Source organism: Pelobates fuscus, chromosome 1 (assembly GCF_036172605.1).
Source record: "Pelobates fuscus isolate aPelFus1 chromosome 1, aPelFus1.pri, whole genome shotgun sequence".
Lineage (NCBI taxonomy): Eukaryota > Metazoa > Chordata > Amphibia > Anura > Pelobatidae > Pelobates > Pelobates fuscus.
This window is the reverse complement of record NC_086317.1, coordinates 169,323,103-169,348,936: the sequence shown is the minus strand read 5'-3', so window position 1 is coordinate 169,348,936 and position 25,834 is coordinate 169,323,103. Positions and strand designations below refer to the sequence as shown.

The 25,834-nt window shown below is 46.9% G+C and overlaps 1 protein-coding gene across 1 annotated transcript; it reads right to left on the bottom strand.

Moving 5' to 3' along the window:
- Positions 1 to 22,725: 22,725 nt before the first annotated feature.
- On the bottom strand, positions 22,726 to 23,823 carry LOC134604616 (integrase/recombinase xerD homolog). The gene has a single exon (XM_063449972.1). It carries the CDS (start codon positions 23,821 to 23,823, stop codon positions 22,726 to 22,728), a length of 1,098 nt encoding a protein of 365 aa, XP_063306042.1.
- Positions 23,824 to 25,834: the final 2,011 nt, after the last annotated feature.

Here is a 25,834-nt window from a genome sequence, read left to right as displayed (position 1 = left end):
CTCGGAAGAGTTCCAGGCGCTTCTGGATGCTACGATGAACAAGTCAGTGACGCAGGCTATATTTAATGCCATGGGAGTGATGTCAGACACCCTGTCACATACAATTTCCTCCGCCATTATGGCATCCGGCAGAACCCCCGGTTCAGCACCCCCTATACCAACTGACAACAAGCCAAAGGTCCCTAGCGGCCGCAAGGCTACGTGCAAATTACACCACCTAACAGGGGTCGCCTCCACTAGTATGACGGACAGGTTGCGCCCTGTTGAAACTGAGGACGTGGTGCCCCCACGTAAGAGAGCACCCCGCCGGGCAAAAACGGTGCGGAGTTGGAAGAGGGCAAAAGCCCTACCTGATTCGTCCGACTCGGATTCGGACTCAGAGGAGGCTTCAGATGGGTCCGAGGCAATCGACCCGATTTATTCAGATAATTCGTCCCCTGAACGCAGCGAGACTGCACATCCAGCGATAGACGCTGAGCAAGAAGTGGATGTATCCGCTGTGCTAGACCCCCAAGGGGAACCCCTCTTCGACCCTGACACGTTGCATAATCGGCGGTCAGCGGAATGGTATCCCACATCTCATGTGGCTATTTATATCGCAACCAGGGTGCGAAAACCCCTTGATAAGGCCACCAGGAGTAAACTGAGGGCGGAATGCCCACGCCCCACGGTCCCAGACATGGCCTGCGTAACTCCCGAGGTAGATCTCAAGATCGCCCAGTTCTTGGGCAAGTCGGGATGGAAGGCCAAGAAGGGATTGGACTACTCCCTCAAGCACTGCCAGGACAAGGTCCTTGACATTCTCAGGGCTATAGCAAAACTTTTTGACATGGTCGAAACGGCTCTTACTGAAGGGACCCCAATTGATTTGCTGGCCATCAGGGGGTGGATCCAGAGAGGCATTTGCCTAGTTGGAAACGCCAATGCTGCCTTGGCTACAGAACGGCTTAAAGCCATTTTAATGAAAATTGAGCCAAAACTGATTCATTTGGCAATCTCAGAGCCTGGCACACAGGCAAAAGGTCTCCTATTCGGAGACGACTTTGTTAAGACCCTGGGTACTTATGTCAGCACCTTCACGGCACTGGACAAGGCACAGCATAATATGAAGCGAGTGTTCTCGCAAAAGGTTTTTGGTGGGGCCGGCAGACAGCGGGGCCGTCTGTCCGGCCGCCCTTCCCGGCCATCATACCGGGGATACAGAGGCTCCGCCACGACACGGTTCCATCCTCCCGAACCCAGGACACAGTCGCCATTCTTTCCAACCAGGGGCAGGTCATGGCACCCACGTGGACCCAGGGGATCCTCCTATGGCCTTCGGCCTTATGGTGAGTCATTTCCCAGTACGTACCCATTCCTTATCACAGGTGGGGGGCAGACTGTTGCATTTTCACGATGTCTGGCACAAAATAACCTCAGATGCCTGGGTCCTAGAGACCGTTCTAGGTTACCGCATAGAACTCACACAACACCCAATCCAACACTCCGCGCCACATCGGATTATATTTTCACCACGAGACAGAACCCTAGTATCAGAAGAAGTTCGCACATTGCAGGAGAAAGGTGCGATCTACAAAGTACCCACTACCACCCCCGGGTTCCTAAGCAATATCTTCTTAGTGCCCAAGAAGGGTGGAGGCATGAGGCCAGTAATAAACCTGCGACCTCTCAACGCCTTTGTCACATACCATCACTTCAAGATGGAAGGGATACACTGCCTCCGAGACCTCCTAAGACTGGGAGATTGGATGGTGAAACTGGATCTCCAAGATGCATATCTGACGATACCGATAGCAGAAGAGTGTCACCATTTACTCCAATTCCAATGGGAAAACACTATGTGGCGGTTCAGATGCCTCCCCTTTGGCCTGTCCTCAGCCCCGTGGTGCTTCACCAAATTGCTGAAACCGGTAGTCGCCCTTCTCCGCAGCAGAGGTGTACGTATGATCATATACCTCGACGACATGCTGATCATGGCCCACGACACCTTGCTATTGCACCAACATCTACGTTGGACGTCGACCCTTCTGCAAAACCTGGGTTTCATAATCAACTGGGACAGGTCAGTCATACAACCTTCACAATCAATAGAATTCCTAGGTTTCGACATCGACGCGATTCACGGAACGCTCAGTCTACCTACTACGAAAGTAAAACTCATAAAGAAGGAAATCCGGCGGACCTTATCACGACCGGTCTTGACTTTACGACAACTGGCCAGGATAATTGGTCTGCTGTCCGCTTCCATACAAGCGATTTTCCCGGGACCCCTCCATTACAGATCCCTGCAACGACTCAAAACGACCCATCTTCGATTGGGTCAATCTTACTCAGATTCTGTGCCTCTAGACTGCGCAGCAAAAGAGGAATTAGCATGGTGGCTTCAACATATGGAAGCATGGAACGGCAAAGCGATATTCGGAACCACCCCGGATCTCGTCATAGAATCCGACGCGAGCAGACTCGGATGGGGCGCTCGTTGTGGTCCCACCTCTACAGGTGGAAAATGGTCCTCAAAGGAAAAGGAACTCCACATCAATGGTCTGGAACTCCTAGCAAGGTCATTCGCTCTCCGGAGCCTCCTCGGATACACGACCAATTGTTCCATACTGTTGCGCATGGACAACATCTCGGCCGTTCGGTACATCAACCACTTGGGTGGCACGAGATCGACAACACTCACGAACCTGGCGAAGGAATTTTGGCATTTCTGTCTGAGCCGCAACATATCAGTACAAGCGGAATACCTTCCGGGGCTCTCCAACACGGTAGCAGACCGGCACTCCAGGCATTTACGAGACAACAGTGCGTGGCGATTGAATCCCTTGATATTCCAACACCTCCAACAACTCTGGGGCCCGATGCACATCGACCTCTTTGCCTCCAGGCTGAATGCTCAACTCCCTTCATTCTTCAGCTGGAGACCGGACCCAGACGCCTTGGCAGTGGACGCCTTCCTACAAGATTGGCCAAACGACCGGCTTTATGCCTTTCCTCCCTTTGCACTCATAGCACGGACTCTCCTACACCTACAACGCTCCCGTACATCGCTAGTCCTAATAACACCGTTCTGGACAGCACAGCCTTGGTTCCCTTCACTCATGGAAATGTCTATCGACCTTCCCAGACTGATTCCAGGAACCATGGACATATTATCAGACCCTGATGGGAACTCTCACCCACTTTTGATACAAGGCCACCTCAGGCTTCTAGCGTGGCTCCTCTCTGGGGAACCTGGGCCCTGTCGGACGTTCCACGAACAACTTTGGAATTACTGGCAGGAGCTTGGGCCCCAAGATGATCTTATACTCATGCCTGGAACACATGGTGTAGTTGGTGCGTGGAACAACACGTGGATCCCATACGTGCTCCTGTAAATAACGTCCTGACTTTCCTTACTACCCTGTACGATCAAGGTTTGGCCTACCGCACCATTAATGTGTACAGATCGGCGATCTCAGCCGGCCACAGTGGATGGGAAGGCTTCCCAGCTGGAAAGCACCTATTGGTTTGTCGCCTCCTACGAGGTATAAAATTTGCACGACCACCGCAACTCCGATATACAACCCTATGGGATGTTAATAAAGTCCTTCGCTTACTGGATGAATGGCCTCCAAACTCGGATCTCACACTCAAGCAAGTGTCCGCAAAATTGGCTATGCTCCTGTGCTTAATTTCATGCAAAAGGGTGTCTGACGTTCGAGCCCTGGACTTCGATGCGCAGTCCTTCACCCCACAGGGTGTCCTGTTTAATATCACCAGACGTACAAAGTCAAAAACCACGTCAGTCTTCTACCCATCATTTCCTCACAACGCTAACCTCTGCCCGGTGGCATGCCTGCAAGAATACGAAAAAAGGACCCAGTCAGTTCAGAACCCTACAATACACGACTTATTCTTGGCGTTGAGGAGACCACACCACCCGGTATCCACAGTAACGCTTGCACGCTGGGTGAAATGGATAATGTCGACTGCTGGCATCGATATATCAGTTTATGGAGCACATTCTACAAGAGGCGCTATGGCCTCTAAAGCATTCTCAGCGGGTTGTAAACTGGAGAACCTGCTTCGCACAGCTGATTGGTCCCGAGAATCGACATTTTAAGATTACCATTTTCGACCAACTGAACATATCTCCTCTATAGTCATCTCACAGCTTTAAACTAGCCTAATACGAGCCTACGTGTCCTTTAATAAAATTACCAGATTTTACTAATTACATGACGTAAAGTCATGATTTTATAAAGGACACGGATGCGAGTATTAGCCCACCCGACGACAGGTAAGCAAACATACATGCATCTTCCCACCCAACTTACTATAAACAGGTAAGAGTGATTTACATGTTCAAGTGCAATATGATACACCACTAATGTTACATTTTTTAATCAGAATTCTTTTCCTGGACTTAACGAAAAGTTTTCAGATATTAACGTTTGAACATCTGGTATGGCTTATATGCACGAAAAACGATCTCGGAATATATTTTACCACATATTTTCTCTGTCTCCTACAGCTTAACCCTGTGATGGACCGACCAGGATCAGCCCCTGCCCCTAATTACACCGGAAGACTCACCGGAACCCTCTACCGGAGAATATCCAAGTTCATGAATTTTTGTCCTGTTGATGTGTTCAGCTTCGGCGTCAGCTAGAAAGAGGGAGTGGCTTAGGTCACATGAGGGGACATAGTACAAGGAATGATCCCATTGGTTAAGATATCTGGAATGTTATATGGTTAACCCTGAAGGGTATTTTTGTTTTGTTATTGCTATATTAAAATACCAATATCCTTTCTTTGCTGCTGAGGAATAAAATAAAGAGATAAGCCTAATACGAGCCTACGTGTCCTTTATAAAATCATGACTTTACGTCATGTAATTAGTAAAATCTGGTAATTGTTGTCATATGTTCCTCTGATTATTAAATAAGTCTATGTACAGAATCTGAAATCATTACCCAGGCAACACCTGGATCTAAATATACTCTTCCTTTACTTGTGTAACTGTACCCCATCTCCTTTAAACTGTAAGCTCGATTGGGCAGGGCCCTACCTACCTCATCTTACTGTAAGTAAAACTTGTAAGTTGAATTTATTTGTATGTGTGAACCCCATGCAATGAGCACAACAGCAATTCCTAGACTTTGACATATATGTATGGACTTTGTCATACTAAGTTGAGCTGAGACTCTAAATATACTGTAGATTTATTTATTCCATTTAATGTCCTATTTATATTTTCCTATATTGTCATTTCTAAGATCAGCTCCTGGTCACTCATCCAGACTTCTGGCTCTATTTCTTCATTTTAGAATGTGTGTAGTGTTTGAGAATATACTGTAGATGCATATTTCAATGTTGAAAGTGTCTGTAAATGCAGGTTGAATAACACATTTTTATTTTTTATGCTTGTAGCGGAGCTCCAATACCCCGACTAGATATCTCAGCTGTTCCTTCCTTGAAGCTGTAAGAAGTGCTGTAGTGATTATAGCACTTTCCCCCCAGCAACTAGACGACACGTAGTTCTGGGAGTGAACTGAGTTTTATTGTGCCACACTCTGTTTTTGATGCACAGACCTCCAGCATGGGGTCTCTATAAAGAAATGCACAAGTCCCCTGTGCTTTGGGCAGACTGGGCTTTTATATGGTTGGGGGCGAGGTTAGCATAGCCACGCCCCCAAAACGTACGTGTGTGTGCTGAGCTCTTTTTCATAGAGCTCTTCCGACGTCATGACGACGGCACACGTGCGCCGCAACATAAAAAGGAGTGGAACCTAAGGCTGCGTGGGAGCGGCGGTCCGGCGGATCCCTGCGTTTGCAGATCAGCGGACTACCAAGGTAAGTGTAAGAGGGCTGACGGTCAGTGCTCGAGGGGGTATAAAAGGGGGACCACACATATTCTGTTCGTGAACCAAACAGAGGGGGTACAGACAGCCGAACAAAAGGGAAATAGGTTGTTTATAATAGAAACATATAATGTGACAGCAGATAAGAACCATTCGGCCCATCTAGTCTGCCCAATTTTCTCGATACTTTAATTAGTGCCTGGCCTTATGTTATAGCTAGGATAACCTTATGTCTATCCCACGCATACTCACACTCCTTCCCTGTGTTAACCTCTACCACTTCAGCTGGTACCCTCTCACTACCCTCTCAGTAAAGTAATACTTCCTGATATTATTTTTAAACCTTTGCCACTCTATATAAGTAGACAAGAATTGAGTGCCCTAATTACGATAAAACGTAATTATTGTTATCAATGCAAATAAATAAAATAAAAAGAAAGGTATTTTTATAATGGTGCATAAGTGCTCAAAGTGAAGATAAGCAACCAAGTCTATATACAGGTAGTTCCCGACTTTGAACTAATTGGCTCCGAAGCCCAGTTCATAAAGTGAGAGTTCATAAAGTGAGAACTAATTTCCCATAGATCAAAATGTAATAAACACAGGTTCTGTTCCTGACCAACAAATTTTACCATTGAAAACCTAAATTATTAAGTACAAATACAAAATGAAAGCATAGCAAATACATGTATGTTGTAGGAATTTTAAAGGAATACATTCTGTATTGAAATCCTCATCAAATTATCATCAATCCTCATACTATTCAATGAAGAGACATGCTGCACTTGTTGAATGGGAACCTCTCTTAAAACCTCCTACTTATTCATTTTCTTCATTATCAGCTTCCCCCTCTCCGTTATCACTTTTCTTTTACTCCTTTTATTTTTACAGCTCTCAAACTTTCTTCCTTCTCCCTTTTTCATTCTTTTCAGCCCTCCTCCTGCTCCTTACTATTGCTGCCTGCCAAAACATGGCACAATGGCAAACACACATACACACAGACAGCTATGTCAGACACACACAGACAAATCAAGTCAAATCTACACTCAATATCACACTGCAATAATATTACAGGATCTGTAATGTATGCCCATGAAAGCACAAAAAGAATACAGTACAATCTAAACCTGTTTTTTAGACTTCCCTTTATCTTCAGGAACTGCGTTCCTGATCCTCATCTCTCTTCTTGTCTACTCCTGACCACAAATTCTTCTCTTCTTGTTTGTGCTCCAAAGCACTCTCCTCGGTCTTGATCCGTGGAACACTGACACAAAATGGCGATGAAACAAAATGGTGGCGCATCCAGAAAAAGTTCATAAAGTCGGGAGTTCATAAAGTGAGAGTTCATAAAGTGAGAAATGCCTGTACAGTAAGTGAAGTTGTCCTGTCCAGTGTCTAAGTTTCACTGGCAGATCAGTTAAAAACAATGTATCGATATGCCCTTGTTTGTGTTCATTCAGTAAGGTGTATTGTCTAACTATATATCGATATATTCTTAATATGGTTTCCAAAATTGTGGTAACAATTCTTGATTATTTGTGGTAATGCACTGTTATGCCTAGATTGTTTGATAATACATTTAAATCTGTGCTCATTTAGTAAGATCTGCTGTCAGGTTTTGCAAATTTCAGAGAAAGTAAATTTTACACATTAGAGACCTATAGTGTAAAGAGAAGGATTATAGGAGGAAAAATAATAATAAGCTATCAACCAGACATAGCCTATCAAGTTATTGTCTTAATAATGTTACCATATCCCTCTGGGGATCGACAGTATACTGGGATGAAATTGTGCTGTATCTCTGTCTGAAGGTCAACTGTACTGACTATGCCGATTGGGTCCTGAAATAGTGACCTGACCGGACTGTTATTTAGATCTCCTGCAGTATGGATTAATGTCAAGAGAAGGAAAGCCGGCTACTGAGGACCGTATCTAAATACTTCTGTGCCTTCAAGGGCACCTATCATCAATAAAAGCCCGGTACAAGTGCTAGGTAGCTATCTTCTGAATGGCTATTTTCATATTATTCCTCGGTGGAGTAATGGTTCACAAATCCTTATGAAATGAACAGACCGTTCCTGATCTAATGGTACTGATCTTGAGAGCCTGTCTGTCCAGAACACCTAGAGCCCCTTGAATAATGTGTAACTCTCTCCCACTTAGCTAAAGCACAGATATTTTCTAGGTAGAATAAATGTTTGAAAGCTCGGGATCCTGGTTAAATGAACACAAAGTTCCTGATCTAATAATAGTAGATTTTTAAATAAAAGCTGACGGACTCTGGGCTTCTTTCCCCTCCAGACAAATCTATCGATAGTTATCTGGAGGGTCTTAAAGTTGGCTACACGAATAGGGATAGGGAGCATCTGGAATAGCTAGAGGAACCATGGTAGGAGTTTCATTTTAATTGTAGTAACCCTCCCCAATCTTAAAATGCCCATGGGTTCCAAGGATTGGAGGTCCGTATGGGCCACTCAGAACATAGGTGCATAGTTAATTTCGTATAGCTTGGTGAGATCTGACAGGATGAGGACTTCAAAGTAAGTGAGTGAGGCGGGAGATAGTTGTAGGGGTAATGTTTTCAACGGGTTCTGTATCTGTAGGGGTTTGTATGTGACTGGCAGTAGCTCCGACTAAGGTTTATTTTATATCTTGAGAGTTCTGCATATGGGTCGATCAGCGTCACTGTTTTCGGTATGGAACTAGCAGGGTTGGTGAGCGTGAGGAGGACATCGATGGCATATGCCGCTGTGACGAAACCACATATTTGGGGGCATGGGCGTCCGCAGGAATCTTTCTGGGGGGGCGGGGGGCATAATTGTAATGACTTCCATGCTTGGTCCCTTTTTGACAGTGTCATGAAGGGGAAGAGCATAGTCATTATCACATAAAGCCAGGGTGAATAGCGATTTCACAACTATGGTGTCAAGAATACATGTTTGTATTCCTGACACTATAGTGTTCCTTTAAGCAAATTAAAGGAACATTCTGGTCACCATAACAACTTTATCTAAATGAAAATGCTATGATGCCAGGAAGCCCCTGGGTACTCTTTTTCCTTTAAGGGGATAAACCACTCTTAAATGGTTTAACCCCAAAGGCTTCTTCCAGCCCCAGATCTCCAGGTCGCTCAGTGGTATTCGGCTTCTGAAATGGAGTGTCAGGAACTGCAGGTTGACGTCAGGCATGGGTGCCACTGATTGGCTAGAGTGGACAGTTGACGTTCTAAGCCAATTGCTAGTTCCTGGTTCATAAAAATGTTTAACTTTTTAATGAATGGGGAGCTACTGATTGGCTTAAGTGCCAGCTGACCGCTCTAGCCAATCAGCGACACCCCTAGTGGCACTCTGTGCTTCCTGACACTCAGTAAATAAAAGTGAACACATTAACACTGATATTTTTTTTACCTGGGGAGATGAGAAGGTCCAAAGTTTCCCTGCCAGGCCCAGGTACCAAAGCCTTATGATGTGGTGTCATGAATAAAGTGGAGGGTTCACTTCACTTGTCCTTCCTGATCCAATCCCATTTTCTTCTCCTTCATTTGACACAGTCTTCTTTTTCTTCTGACACTGTCTTTTCTCCTCCTTGGCTTCTTCTGCTCCTTTACCTTCTGCTACTTTATGCTTATTTTGCGTCCTTCTGCTCCTTTCTCTTTCTGATCCCTTTCTGCTCCTTGCAGACCCTTTATGCTCCTTCTCCTACTTTACATTTGTGCTCCTTGCTGTCCCTTTCTGCCCCTTGCTACCCATCTCTGCTTCTTCTCCTACTTTACCTTTGTGCTCCTTTTGATTATTTCTGCTCATTTACCTTTGTGCTCCTTCTGTCCCTTCCTTCTCCTTGCAGACCCTTCCTGCTCCTTGCAGACCCTTCCTGCCCCTTCTCCTACTTTACGTTTGTGCTCCTTGATGTCCCTCCCTGCTCCTTTCTGTTCCTTCTCCTACTTTACCTTTGTGCTCCTTCTGTCCCTTCCTGCTCCTTGCTGCCCTTTCCAGCTCCTTGCTGGCCCTTTCTGCTCCTTCTACTTTACCTTTATGCTGCTTTACCTTCCAGCTCCTTGCTGACCATTCCTGCCCCTTCCTGCCCCTTTCTGCTCCTTGCTGCCCCTTCCTGCTCATTTCTGTTCCTTGGTACTCCTTCTCCTACTTTACATTTTGTGCTCCTTGTTATCCCTTTCTGCTCCTTGATTTCCCTTCCTGCTCATTTCTGTTCCTTCTCCTTTCTGTTCCTTCTCTTACTTTACCTTCCTGCTCCTTGCTGACCCTTTCTGTAGGGTGCCTCCCCCATGCCTCACTTTTCTGATCTATAGGCTATCTCACCCCCCATGCCTCACTACCCTGACCTATAGGCTATCTCACCCCCCCCCCCCCATGTCTCTGGCTGCATGTGTTGCTCCCCTGCGGATTCAGTCAGAGAGAATCTGGGATAAGATGCAGCTTCCTATCCCTGTCTCTCTCCATATACACCTACTGGCCGGTGCTGGTATTGCACTGTATTTTCAATCTCACACGAAAAATAGCAAAACAAGCTTAAAAATCCAGGGAGGGGGGCAACTGCCCCCCCTGCGGACGCCCATGTTTGGGGGTATCTATTTCGGGTCTGCATTCGGTAGCCCTTGGTTCCAACCCACTTTTCATTCCCAGGCCCAGTTATTTCAGAGAGAAAACCAAGTTCCAAAGGGCCCTATTATAATTACCGCCATTCGGATACTTGCTCGCCATGTGTTAGAGAAAATGGTGGCCATCTTGACCCCACAACACAGGCAGCGGGACCTGGTCGTCAAGTATCTGGTACCCTAGACTGGGCACTTGACGGCGCGATTCCCCGGCGCCTCTTCCATGGACGTCTATTCCGTTTTCCCCATTCGCCAGGAGAGCGCTGTAATGGATCGACGGGCACCCCGACTGGGTACCTCCGTTAAAGGATGCTCCTAGCGCTTCCTGAGGACTCCAAGCACTCCAGCAGACACTATAACCACCATAGACTCCTTCAGGTAGCAAAACAGGAACAAGCTCTTACAAGAGCTTAGTGGTGATTTAGCAAGGGAGTATGACAAGCATAGCAATCCCTTGTAGCAGATTCCCCCAATAAGAGACGGCACTCCAAATTGAGGGTGAAGTAGAACTCTGGTTTAATGGCACACACTCTGCTTTTATGCAATTCTCCCCTGCAAGGGAGACGCCCACATACAAATATACATTACCCAATCACACAATGGTTACATCCCACAGATTCCCTCCCCTTAGCCTGAGAGGTAACCCAATTATCCGTACAATTTAAATATACTTTTTACCCAACTTTCATAACTCTAAAACCATACATCCAATATTAATAAATATATTAATCAGCACATTCCAAATACAAACATACCCAAAAATCATTTGAATCCGTTCAGCCGTTCGGGAGATAGGTATAAGTAACTTTTGACCGACCGCAAGCACATTTTCATGCCCAAAACAGTTCCATGGATTTGGGCTGTGCGGTCGCTCTACGAGTGTTCGAATCTTCGAACGGGACTTAGTCTCCAGCCGCGGTGGTGAAGAAGGTACAGGTCAGCGGTGTTCGTGCAATTCGGTAGCCGCAAATAGTTCCATAGATTTGGCTGCACACACCGCTGACCGCGTTCGAATACATTAAAATGGCCGCCGCAACGTGTTCGTTTGTCGAATGGCGGCCACTTCGACGACATCGGCACTTCGACGACTTCGGCACTTCGACTGCATCCGAAGTGCCAGTTTAAAAGTTGTAACACTGCTCCAAAGTAATTAAAGGGCCAGGAACAGCATTATACAAATCCATTGTGCCCAAATACAGTTCTTAAAGGGTTAATACATTCCAGGGCCATAGTCGCAGGGCAGGAGGCTAGCAATCAGGCTTCTCCAGTGCACAGTGGCGAGGTTGGTTCCGCCACAAGCGCTATTTGGTGTGGCTACTCCTGTTACACCTGTAAACCAACTCTACTGCTGAGACCCAAAGACAGTTCACCGTTTTGGGACTATTGGGAGACTTTCAAACTGATCAACCGCGACCACCGAACTTGTGGAACTATAGTGGGCACCTGCCTTGTGCGCAGTCAGTTTAATCTTTACCTCATTGGCGTTTCAGCTGGGAACGTGTGGTCAGAGACCTATTTTGCCAGATTGGGTGCTCTGGAGCCAGCTATCTGGACATATAATATATGTGGGGGTTCAGACATGTTTACAATGTATTATTGCATATTTTCATATTTCTGTATTTTCACGATGACTCAGGTTTTCATTTGGGCGTGTTGTGGGAGTTCCCGTAGGCATGTGTTATGTACCTTGACTTGCATTAAAGCCGGCCATCTGGCCGGAATAAAACATTCCTGTTGTACCCTTCATCTAGTCTCGACTGATGCTTGGGTATGCGATTGTGTTGCGGTGTTTCTCTTCTCTGCTCACTAGGATTCCGGTAACGATCTGCTCAGCGCTCCTGGATATCAGGGTTATAATCACAAAGTTCCTAGACGGTTCTGGAGTGTCCGAAAGAACGGGTATTCAGGATTACCAGCATACTTTACAGCCGCTATTTTGTATTGCTCCCAATCTCTGTGATAGTATGGTTATTGCAGACCACGTGCAGAAGTGGCTCGAGCAATAATGAAAACAGCAGGAGGGATAGTGGGCAACCCTGGCGTGTGCCGTTATGAATCGCAAAAAAAGGGGCATCAATGGTAGGCAGCAGATGGCGTCCTGTGGGGGCCGTATAAAAGGTTCAGAGGATATTCATGAAATTTGTTTGGGAAGGCAATATGTCGGACCACAATTTCAAACAGTCACAAAAGACGATCAAACTCTCAGCCAAAAGTCAAAGTCAAGGGGCGGATTAGGTCTCCCGAATCTCTACCTGAACTACCTGGCAGCACAACTAGCCCAGGTGGTGACTTGGCACTTTTAAGTGGGATCCCACTGCTGGGTCGAGTTGGAAACCCGCCTCATGAGCACTGACCTGCCCCAATTCTGGATATGGGTGCCCAAAAACGACAGACCAGCCATACGGACCACCTGCCCAGCAATCCTAAATTCAATCAGAATATGGGACCTGACGACCACTAAACACGCCTTAAAACACACCCCTTCCCCGATGACCCCGTACCTTCGTAACAAGGCATTTGAGGCTGAGTGCACGGGATTTCCGAGGCATCGAAGCCACAGGGATCCAAAGATATTTACAAATGTACGCAAATGAGACCTTTAGGATGTTTGATAGACTTAAAACACTAGCACGGGGCGGAGCATGGCATTGCAGCTCCAGCAATTTCAACTTAAAATACCCTAATTGGACCTGTAAAAACCCGTCCAAAACGGCTATAAACCTTGGCCACAGCAAAGGAATCGACAGGGGACGCAAAAATAAGAAACAAAAGCCTGAACAGCCCAAACTTGGCCTCGATATCGGAGCCATGTGGAAGCAGGCGTACGGAGCGACTGGGCCCAAAATGGCCGACCACCCAGAAACTTACTCCGACCTGTCGGATCATTTCTCCCAGGGGGAGGATGCATATACTCCCCCCGGCCAACCAACACCAGCTACAAAAACCTCTGAACCCCGATGATGCACCTGTCACAACAGCAGTGCTCAAGGCGCTGCTGGCAGGCTTACAGACCACGCTTCAAGCAGAAATGGCGAACCTCCGCACAGACCTCCAGCGCATAACCGGGAGACTGGGCAACCTGGAAGACACCTCAGCCACCACAGCAGCCCATATTACCTCCATGCAACAAGAGATAAAGGGCTTACAGAGCAAAACGGAGGCATATGAGCGGCAATTCACCACACTAGAGGACGCACGCCGAGCGACTAACTTAAAGGTACGGGGAATACCTGAAACTATGCCGGCGGAGGAACTACCGCACTTTGTGCGACGACTCCTGGCAGCGATACTACCACCGCGGCAAGCCAAAGCCATAGGCCTAGACGGTGTCCATAGAATCCCCAAACCGGCCAAAGCCCCAACAGCAGCTACCATAATCCGCTTTCAGCGGATGGAGGACAGAGCGGCAATTATGGCAGCAGCAAGAAATCATGCCCACTACTCATTCGAATCCATGTCGCTCACCTTTTTCACGGACTTATCTGGCAGTACCTTGGCATGGAGGAGATCACTCAAGCCTATCACTACGCTCCTCCAGAAGTGAGGCATTACATACAGATGGCGCCCCAACCGCACCCTGTTGGTAACAAAGGGCGAGACCATCCATGAGGTTCGCGACCTGCAGGGAGCACAGGACTTACTACCCAAGCTGGGCCTGCCTCAAGATGCCATGCACCCCACGGTACAACCCGAGACCACCGAACCATGACACAGGTGGGACCCTGAAAAGGCGAAGACCTTTGTCCCGCGATGTCCTGCACACGGCTCTCCTGCAGACAACCCACTGTGAAAGCTCCCAGAGACATAAAAATCACAACAAGTTCATGACCGGGACTCTCTGACCAAACCACAAATAGTGGTGACTCACCACGGTTATCTTTTATATGGTTATTTTGTTATATGGTTATTTTGTTAGCATGTTTAGCCTACTCTACCAGTGTTGCCTAATGCTATATTACGTAGCCTATCCCTATTGCCACATATACTGAAGATGCCAGCCACCCACACGTAACACACTTACGCTTCTGCCAACAACTTGATCAACAACCTCTCCCTCCCCCCGTCTGCCCTAAGGGGAAACCAGACTATACATACTCCCAAACAGAGGACAGACGGGTGCAGGGCCGGACTGGGGAAAAAATTCGGCCCGGACATTTTTTATTCACAGCGGCCCACTGAAAAGGGGGCGGGGCCAGATAGGGTGTGTTTTGTCATCCCCAATGACAAGCACGCCCCATCTCAAAGTGAGCATGTTGGTTCAATGCTCTTCCAGGGCATGAGAAAAGGGCCCTGTATTTGTTCTGCACAGTGCAAGCAAATGTAATAACATGCTTGCGTTGTGTTTGCTTGAAACTTGTCTCAGGGGTTTCCATAATTGGGATACTCACGGTATCCCATTTATGGAGACACTATGTGTTTGCTTAAATGGAATCTAGTGTGTGCATAGGGTATCCAGAGTGTGTATGTCAGAAATGTAGTGTGTGTGTAGGTGGTGCAGCGTCTGTGTGTAGGGGATCTAGTGTGTGTGAAGGAGTGCGTATAGGAGATCTAGTGAGTGTGTGTGTGAGTGGTGCAGCGTGTTTGGGGGCTGCTGTGTGTGTGAGGGGTGTAGTGTGCATTTGTGAAGAGTATAGTGTGTGTGGGAAGGTGCTGTGTGTGTGGGAGGGTGCAGTATGTGTGTGTGAGGGTGCAGTATGTGTGTGTGAGGGCGCTGTGTGTGTGGGTGCTATGTGTTAGGGTGCTGTGCGAAGGTGATGTGTGTGTGTTAGGGTGCTGTGTGAGGGTTCTGTGTGTGTTGGGGTGCTATGTGAGTGAGGGTGCTGTGTGAGAGCTAGGGTGCTGTTTGTGCTAGGGTTCTGTTTGAGCTAGGGTGCTGGGTGAGTATGTTAGGGTGCTGGGTGAGTACGTTAGGGTGCTGGGTGAGTACGTTAGGGTGCTGGGTGAGTGTTAGGGTGCTGGGTGAGTGTTAGGGTGCTGTGTGAGTATGTTAGGGTGCTGTGTGAGTGTTAGGGTGCTGTGTGAGTGTTAGGGTGCTGGGTGAGTATGTTAGGGTGCTGGGTGAGTATGTTAGGGTGCTGGGTGAGTATGTTAGGGTGCTGGGTGAGTATGTTAGGGTGCTGGGTGAGTGATAGGGTGCTGTGTGAGTATGTTAGGGTGCTGTGTGAGTATGTTAGGGTGCTGTGTGAGTGTTAGTCTGCTGGGTGAGTGTTAGTCTGCTGGGTGAGTGTTAGTCTGCTGGGTGAGTGATAGGGTGCTGTGTGAGACTGTTAGGGTGCTGTGTGAGCATGTTAGGGTGCTGTGTGAGTGTTAGGGTGCTGTGTGAGTATGTTAGGGTGCTGTGTGAGTATGTTAGGGTGATGGGTGAATGTTAGGGTGCTGTGTGAGTGTTAGGGTGCTGGGTGAGGGTGATGTGTGTGTTTGCAAGGATTGTGTATTGGGGGAGGCAGGTAAATGCCAATATTGAGTTTTTTTTTTTTTTTTTAATAAAAATAAATAGATTATATCCCCCCCCCCTTTCCTTCTTACCTGTAGCCTGGAAGGGGGGGGGGGGGGAGCGCTGACATCCATCCCTGGTGGTCCTCGTGGTAAGTGAACTCTAGCCTTCGGGCTAGAGTTCACTCTCGCGAGACCGGGCCGGTTGCCATGGCAACGGCCCGGATCTCGCGAGAGAAACCCGGCGGAGCTGCAAGTTAGAGCTCCGCCGGGTCCGCTTCACCAGGCTGGCTCCCTCCCTCTCTCTCCCAGCCGGCGGCCGCATTTAAGAGCATGTGGGCCGGTGAGGGAGATCTTCGATCTCCCCACCGGCCCTTCATGCAACACAGCGGGGCCGGCGCTCGGATAGCGCCGGCCCTGCATAGACCGGCTGGATCTCCCCGGCCTCGGCCCGTGGCCATCGCGGCCCACCGGGCGTTTGCCCGATGGTAAGTCCAGGCCTGGACGGGTGTATCTTACACCCAGCAATCAGATACTTCACAAGCCACACACTCACCTACACGGCCACAACGTGGAAAATGCACCCCCTTACGATGCAATACATTACCCCACTCAGCCCTCCACATCCTGATTAGATTAACACAATCAGTGTGGGGTACACTCCATGGCACATACACAGACTCTACAAACTCAACCACTCAGCAAACCACACATTAAGTATCAAGTGGTCACTCTGCGGCCACTGTCATACTCCAATCTCAAGCACATATGTTACCTTACCGATGTTATCACTCATCTGCTTAACTATGTGTACATATTTTCTTTATTCGATCTACATGTTACCAACCTGTTACCTCTACTAAATATAAACGGTGCAAATCTACCTAACCAAGCCTGTCTAAAACATAAAATTGTGCCTGATACTCCTAAGCCCCGCATGTTAAGCGAGTAAATGACTGAGGACTGCTTTCGGGGCACCTCAGAATTGCATGTACCACTCTTATGCACTACAAAAATAAAGAATTAAAAATAAAAAAAAAATAAAACACTAGCACCTCTCACAACAAAAGATGTATACATTCAACTTTAGGATTTTGCCAAAGATCCCATAATCTGAAAAGCAGCCCAAACCCCCATGACCTTTTACGAAAAGTTGTGCACATCAGAAACTAACCAGAAAGGCCTGATCTCAACAATTTATGCACAGCTCAGCAGCCCAGAAAGAGACGATGAGGACCCCAGATATAAACCATGGTCCATCTTGCTATTCAAACTCACTGAACAAAAGCTCCTTCACAAGGTCACTCTGGCGGCCAGGCAGGCCTTGGCCCAATCATGGGTTAAAAACACCATTCCCACGATTGCTGATGTAACTTACCTAATTGACAAACTGACAGCCCAGGTTAGGAATACAGATTTTTTTTTTCCAAAAGATTTGGCAGCCATGGGAAACATATGCTAATGAATAAACACCCACAGATAAAACAAGAACAGAGACCGTTGACAGGAGGAGGATTGGGTCAAGAAATCCCTAATCTTGGTAATCCTGTCTAAGGAGGGCGTGGCGTGGTCAGGTGTATGGTTTATAGAATTAGGAATAGTAGCGCATGAATTCATGAGCTATGTCCTCTGGGCCGTCTGTCACCGTCCGCGATGCTGTGCGGAGTTTGGCAATTTGTTTGACTTCTATTTAGCTCTTGAGGCAGTTTGCTAGAATAGAGTCTGCCTTGTTACTCTTCTCATAGGAAGTGCTTTAGTGTCCTCTATTTTGGTTTCAATTTCGTGGGTCCTTATGGTGAGATCCTTGAGTTCTTCATTCAGGGGCTGTAAATGCTTGTGCAGCTCGTCAGCACCATGTGATTTGAATTCACAGAGGAAGCCCCACATGTCCCATTCGGTAAATGGGTCATCGGGGTCTCCGTCTTGAGCAGAGCAGCTCCCGTCAGAGTCAGAGGGTGTCGCTCCTCGTGTAGGTGTTTGGGCCCTTTCTGCTTGGGCGTGGAATATCAGAGCCACGGCGGACTGTCTTGTTTTCCGGCCACCCCCCATCCGGTAGCCGGGTCTGTGGGTGCAGCTAGGTAAGATTATGTGAGGAAGAGGTAGTTTGGGGTTATTTTCCGAGGTTCTCGGAATTTGCTTATGGTTTTGGCGGGTATGCAGCAGAGCTCTGAGATTATGCGCCCATCTTCTCTGAGTTGCAGGTTCCACCTCCCCTATACATCTAATTACCTTTTATACAATTAAGCTAGTTTGACATAATCTATGTGTAACGGATCCCCTATACTCTGACTGAATATTTCCGCTGTAGTTCTCTCAAGTCCCAGGGAAGCAGTGATTATAGCTCTGGCATACCCAAACATCAGCCTAGACTTGATGAAGGGTACAAGAAGACTCATTTTATTATGGCCATATGGCACACTTATATACACACCAAGGATACACTTAAACACGCCCAGAACACTCCCACAACATGCCCCTTAATTTCTGTGCCAGAATGACTAAGCATAAAACATAAAAATGCCCAAAAAGATAAAAAAAATACAAAACCACACAAAAATTACATCCTTAAATAGCCCTGATCTGAGCGCTCAAGTTCTCCAAATAGCACTCAGATCCATCCAGTGTAGGGGAAACACCACCGTGTCATAGGTCTGACTGGCTGCACACATGGTCCTATGCCCATACAGTTCCAGGGCATTTGGTGCTTTGGCCGGTCAACTTTCGGGAGCTCCTGTGGTCACAATAGGGGTGCTCCGTCTGGGTCTTGGGTAGTGTTTGTTGCCTTTAGTCTCAGGCACCTTCCCTCCAAAAAGCGCTCTCCTGGCAGATTTCAAAGTCTTTCAAAACCCCAGACCAAGTTGTCCGGGAGCCAGACGGTCACCTCATGCCAAAAACAGTTCCTTAACATTCATGGCTAAGTCCCGCTGAGGTGACCGGGAACCCACAAAGTCCTCATGCCAAATTTATTTCCCTAACGATCGCGGCTAAGTACTGCTGAGGACAATTCGTGGGTTTCTTCATGCGAACGGCCGCCAGGGAGCAAGTGTTCGGTTCCATTCGAATTAAGGGAAAGTGCCGAACCAGGGGCACCCAGAGAAAGCTGCTAATGGCGGCTTGGGGAGGTTTAACTCCCGAACAGGGTCTTTGTATGTGGCCCATAGTCCTTGGGCAGGAGGCTAGTTAGCAGGGTCCTCCAGGAGTTCGTGACAAACATCCAGGGTAAAGAGCATTTCCGCTGGAGTTGCACTCTGCCGCTCGAGAGGGAGACCAATTGTAACTCCCGGTAACTCCGGCTGTCGCTAGGAAGAGAGACCGTTCGTCTCCTCTCCCTGCATGATCCACTGCCACTGGGGAGTGAGACTGACTGTCTCCACCCCCTGTGACGCTACTGGTTGCTGGGTAGTGGGACTGACTATCTCCACTCCCAATGATGCTTGCTGCTGCTGGGGAGAGGGACAGAAAATCTCCTCTCTCTTTACCTCATACTGCTGCTGGGGAGTAAGACTGGTTGTCTCCACTCCCAGTGATTCCTGCTGCTGTTGAGGAGAGGGACCAAAAATCTTCTCTCCCTGTAACTCTGGCTGCCGCTGGGGAGAGAGACTGGTTGTCTCTTCTCCCTTTACCTCATACTGCCGCTGGTGAGTGAGACCGACTGTCTCTGCTCCCTGTAACTCCTGCTGCTGTTGGGGAGTGGGACCAAAAATTTCCTCTCCCTGTAACTCTGGCTGCCGCTGGGGAAAAATTACTTTTCTTTCGATCTCTGTCTAACAAATTCAACATAGGAAACAGCAGTGGTCTTTCCTGCTGTGTAGAATCTTGCTGCTAGTTAATATCATATCAGGTATTTGCATTATTTAGCCTCTATAAGTAAAGTAGAGTGTGTTAGATGTAGAAAATGTAAAGTCACTGGTTCCATAGTGAATGTTGGCTTTCACCGCTACATCCCTTCAAATGGTTGAATTAGCACATGGGTACCCATGTGAGCAGTAACGCCACGCCAAGGCTTCAACCCTTGTTACTGAACATTCACACACCTTTCACTCACTCATTCACACACCAGTCAGAAAAGCACCACTTGATCATTCTGCACACACACACATGCACTCACAAACTCTCACACACCAAACGTACAGATGCTCACACATTCATAAACACTCACACATGGACAAACACGCCCAACATACACATGCTTACACACTCATAAACACTTACACGTAGACAAAAACACCAAACGTACAGATGCTCACACATTCATAAACACTCACACATAGACAAACAAACCCAACATACACATGCTCACACACTCATAAACACTCACACGTTGACAAACGCATCAAACATACACATGCTTACACACTCACTCATAAACACTCACACATTCACAACAACACCAGACTTATACATGCAGCCAACTAACACACAAGAAATGACACAAAACACTGTTTGAGAGAGAATGTAGACTTTTTTTGTTGGTATATATGGATTGAGTAAGGAAGTGGCTGCATGAGTTGCAAAATTGGGACATATGATATCAGGAGGCTTGGTGGGCTTTGGGCGGAGTGCCAGTGTTGCAACTTGCACAGATGAGGGGGATGGTGCCTGCCATTAGACAGGCATGTAAGAGTCATAAAGTCTAAAGGCCAGTCCTTCACACAGAATAAAATGCAGGCAACAATGCTGAAGTGCTGTTTGTTTAGTGCCCGCCACAAAATGCAATCCCAACTCATGACGGGCTTATCCTGTGCTGGCTGTGGACAGTTCCCTAATCGTGGGATCCCACAGAATGAGATTGTGATGGTAGGGCATGGGTTGTGCCCCCATCACTATCCGTACTAATTTGCAAGTCCCGGCCATGTCACCAATTGTGCTCCCATCCCAAAGCTGAGTGGATGATGCAAGAAGCTGACTGGATGTATTCCATGGCACAGACCAAAAGTCTGTGCCAGAGAAAGAGGTGGGGGCTTGCAAATGCGGCAGACAGCAGGTCTGCAACTTTTCCAAACTTCCTTTTTTTTATATTGCTTCAAAGAAAACAAAAGACAGGGAGGATTATTAACAAAGTCTCCCATAAAATATCATCCTACATAAATACATCCTATGGGAGAGTGAGAAAGAGCAGCAGGAATTTAGCTGGTCATTATTGAACTGCATGTGGACACCCCTCGAATTTTAACGAGTTATCCCCTTCCCATAGCCTACAGGATGCATATGGTGGCAAGGGGACAAATGGCATCTCAACCTTCCCTCGCCCTGATTAATCCTGCTGAGTCTAGAGATCCCTCCTGGTAACAATTACATTAATTGCATGGATTCATTTAATTTACCATTATTTTTTAAATTTATTTCAAGCTAAAAGTCATTTGTCCATGTCCCTTAGTCTGTCAGTCTGTCTTCTTAGGGTACCTATCTAAAAAGATTTTTTTTTTTTTTGTGTTTTTTTTTACTGTAAAAGCTTACAACTTCCAGCTGCTACTCAGAAAGGAAAAATCCTGTATGACATGGTGGCCATTTTCAGCTGTTTTGGGGGATTCCTTGCATGATGCTGGCTGTTTCACGCATCCCTTCAAAACTGCATCTGATGGCTAGAGAAGAGTACACATTGGATGGATTTAGGGAAAAAAACGATTACATATCCAAACTACCATGCTTGTGTAAGCAGAACAGTAAGGGCAGCCAGTGGTAATTGCTGGGAGTTCAACTTCAATGTAAAAGTTTATATCAAATTAGCCAAATTGGAAAATTTGGCCAAGTCAGCATTATTCATTTGGCTATATTTACCTCAAATTTGAAAAACAAGGGTGAGATAGAGTTCCTATAACATTTTTGGGGGACAAAACAAAAGTAGACAGATTCTCCAAGTCATAATATTTAATGGTGAATTTTGACGAATGTGTTTTTGTGTACCAGTGGTGGACCATCTGGGATTTATTTTAATTAAATAATGATTTGGGAGTTAGTTAATATAAAAATCATATGTTTTTTTGTCAATTTGTATTTTATTGAAGTTTTTGCAAAAGCTTTACAGAAATAAGAAAAACGAGTTATAGCACATGCAAATATGACACAAGGTGCCAATCTCTTGAGTAACATAGCTTCTTTTTTGTGTGTTAATTAACAGATTTTACTATTAACATGACGTAAAGTCATGATTTTATTAATGACACGGAGGCGAGTATTATGCATTCTCTTTCTTTATTATACTCCCAGCAGCAAGAAAAGGGAAGTATGAGAGAATCATAGAAAAAAGAAAACCATAACAATAGCCTGGTAACAGTAGGGCCAATCAGCATACAGTATAGTCCATATAGGTGTAGTGTTCCTTGACTCCTCCTCTTTCTGCGTAGATCCTGAAGACCAATAGTGCAAATTCAAGTATTCCAACCATAAATACGAATCCACGAACAAAAAACCATAACTGGAACTTCAATCTAGAACCGTTTCAACCGTGAACTCTCCAGTTGTATTCAAGCTAAAAGAGAGGAGAAATATGGTAATATCGAAATCTCGTGACTGTTTTCCGCAATCAACAACTCGTAAACCATTTAATCAAACGATGTAAATATATCAATTTGTCAGCCATCTAGCTAGATCAAGAATGTATCACATAAGTCATATTCGTAGACTACTCACCTGTGTCATGAATGATCTTGTACCTACCGTATTAAGGTATCCGAAATGCTTCATGTTCTGGGTTGTAATATACTCACCACCCTGGGTAGGGCGGGTGGGAATAATACTCGCCTCCGTGTCATTAATAAAATCATGACTTTACGTCATGTTAATAGTAAAATCTGTTAATTTTATTAAAGACACGGAGGCTCCTATTATGCTATTTCAAAGCTGAGCAACCACTGTATTCGAAATGTTCTGCACTGGGCGTAAATAGAAATTACGAAATGTAGACTCATTCGACCAGTCGGCTGCCCGTAGTATATCTTCCAATTTACAACCCAACATGGACGCTTTAGAGGCCATGGCTCCGCGAACGGAATGTGCGGAAAAAATCGAGGTGTCTATGCCTGCCATAGACAGCAACCACTTGATCCAACGAGCTAAAGTAGCAGTAGATACTGGTAGGTGAGGTCGTTTGAATGAGATGAACAGTGGATGGATCTGTCCTGGACGGAGTGAGGCCGTGCGATGCTCATATTCCTTTAGACATAACACCGGGCACAAATTTGGGTTGTCTGGCAATGATGGGTAGAAAACTTCCTTAGTCGAGGATTTCATTCTACGTGAAATATTGAAGGATACTCCTTTTGGGGTAAAGACACGTGCATGCCAGTCTAGCGCCCTGACATCAGCGACTCGTTTACAAGAAAGTAAACAAAACAGCATCAACAGTTTGCCCGACAATTGTTTCAGTGAAAGTTCCTGGTTCATTGGCCACGATTCGATCAATCGCAACATCACATTGACATCCCAAAAGGAAGAATATCGAGTTTGAGGAGGTCGAGTAAGACGGATGCCTTTGAGTAAACGACAGATAAGGGCATGCTTACCTATTGGGGTGCCATCCAACCCCATATGTCTCGCCGATATAGCTGACCTGTACAGATTTATAGTACGAAAGGCTTTCCCTGTCTCAAAGAGTAGAGTCAGAAATTGTAGGACTGCTTCTGTAGAAGCTGATATGGGATCCATTGACTGTCCCATGCACCAATCAGACCATTTTCTCCAAGCCGATTCGTAGGCACGTCTGGTACCTGGTGCCCATGACTCTGCCAAGAGACTGAGTGTCGTCTGCGAAACCTCCTCGAGATTCCATGATCTCCTGAAATGAGCCATGCCATCAGTTGTAGTAGGCCTTGGTTGACCAGTTCGTGACTCATTCCCTCTGGGTTGGTTAAGAGGTATGGAATGTCCGGCAACAATTGTGGGAAATCTATCGACATTTCCAATAATTGAGGAAACCAAGGTTGTGACCTCCATAACGGGGTTATCAGTGCTAGCGTCCCCTTGGAATATCGAAGGACCGCCAGGGTCCGAGAGATGAGGTTGAACGGGGGGAACGCGTAGTTCCTGTCCTTGGTCCAGTCCTGCAGGAATGCATCTGTTGCCAGAGCATCTGGATCCGGTCTCCAACTGAAGAACCGAGGAAGCTGGGTGTTCAGTCGAGACGCGAAGAGGTCTATACTGAAAGGTCCCCAGCGCTGCGAGAGGCGCTGGAAAATCATTGGATGGAGATGCCAGTCTCCTGCGTCCCGAAGGTATCGGGAATTCCAGTCCGCCATTGTATTGTCCTGCCCCGGAATGTATTCCGCTATTACCGAAATGCTGTGCTTCAGGCAATAGTGCCAAAAATCTCGAGCCATCAAAGCGAGAACCTTCGATTTTGTACCCCCTAGATGGTTGATATAACGTACTGCTGAGACGTTGTCCATCTTGATTAAGATTGAGCATGAAATGCCTGTGGGGGTCATACTGCGAATGGCAAATGACGCTGCTAGTAGTTCCAGGCAGTTGATGTGTAACAGAGACTCTTCGTTCGACCATCTGCCACCGGTGGAAACTGACCCGCAATGCGCGCCCCAACCGTGTAAGCTGGCGTCTGACTCTATGACCAGGTCCGGCGTCGATCCAAATATTGCCCGTCCGTTCCATGCCTCCATGTGTGCTAGCCACCAGTCTAGTTCCTCCCTGGAGTCTTCGTCCAGTGTGACGCAGGTTTCGTATGAGTGACCAGAGCGTAGATATGAGGCTTTGAGTCGTTGTAGGGCACGATAGTGTAGCGGTCCTGGAAAGATCGCCTGTATGGACGATGCCAAGAGTCCTATGATCCTCGCAAGTTGTCGGAGGGAGATAGTTGTACGGTGCATAAGCCGTCTGATCTCCTTCTTGATCGAAATCATTTTGTCTTTGGGTAGACATAATCTCTGTTGAACAGAGTCGACTTGGAAACCCAGAAATTCCATCTGCCTGGAGGGTTGTAGAATTGATTTTTTTCCAATTCACCAAGAATCCTAAGTTTTGGATAAGGTGGATCGTCCAGGATAGGTGAATGCGAAGTTGGGACTGAGATTGGGACAGAAGCAGGATGTCGTCCAGATAAATTATTAATCTGACCCCTCGTGTGCGCAAGAAAGCAATCACTGGTTTTAGCACTTTTGTGAAGCACCATGGAGCGGAGGATAGGCCGAACGGCAGACATACAAACCTCCACTTCGTTCCCCGCCATTGAAACTGTAGTAAGTTTCGGTGCGCTTCTGCGATCGGGATTGACAGATAAGCGTCCCGTAAGTCTATTTTGACCATCCAATCCGATGGTATGAGGAGGTCCCGAAGGCAATGAATACCCTCCATTTTGAAATGGTGGTACTGGACATACGCATTTAGGGGCCGGAGATTTATTACCGGACGTACCCCGCCACCTTTCTTGGGGACCAGAAACAAGTTGCTCACGAAACCTTCTGTGTCCCATGGGATTTGTTGAATAGCGTTCTTGGACGCTAATTCTGCGATCTCTGTAGAGATCATCATCTGGTGTTGGCTGGCCATATTTAGTTCTCGAGGGGACTGTGTCTGAACCGGGTAGGAGGTTAACTCCAGCATGTACCCTTGTATCGTATTTAAAACCCAAACATCTGCGGTTAAAATCTTCCAAGCATGCTGAAACAATGCCAGTCTGCCCCCCACTTTTACTTGGGAAAAACGGAGATATTCGGTACTCACCATAAGGTCGTCTGCTTGAAACAGACCCCCGTGGTCCACGGGAACTCCAGGGCCGACCCCGAGATGGAAAGAAAGGGGTATAGAGCCTCTCTGGTACTGGTCTCTGATTATTAAAGGAGCCTCTGCCGGCTCTGGTTGAGCCTCGAAATCCACGGCCGGGTAGACGGCTCCTTCCTCTGCCGGCCCCTCCAAAAACCCGTGGTGCAAATACTCTCTTAAGAGATGTCTGAGCCTTATCAATTGCCGTGAACGTCTTAACGTACAGCCCCAG

What these genes read in the sequence shown, in the direction of transcription:
- LOC134604616 (XM_063449972.1), bottom strand. Translation starts at nt 23,823, where the DNA reads ATGGAGGTCACAACCTTGGTTTCCTCAATTATTGGAAATGTCGATAGA.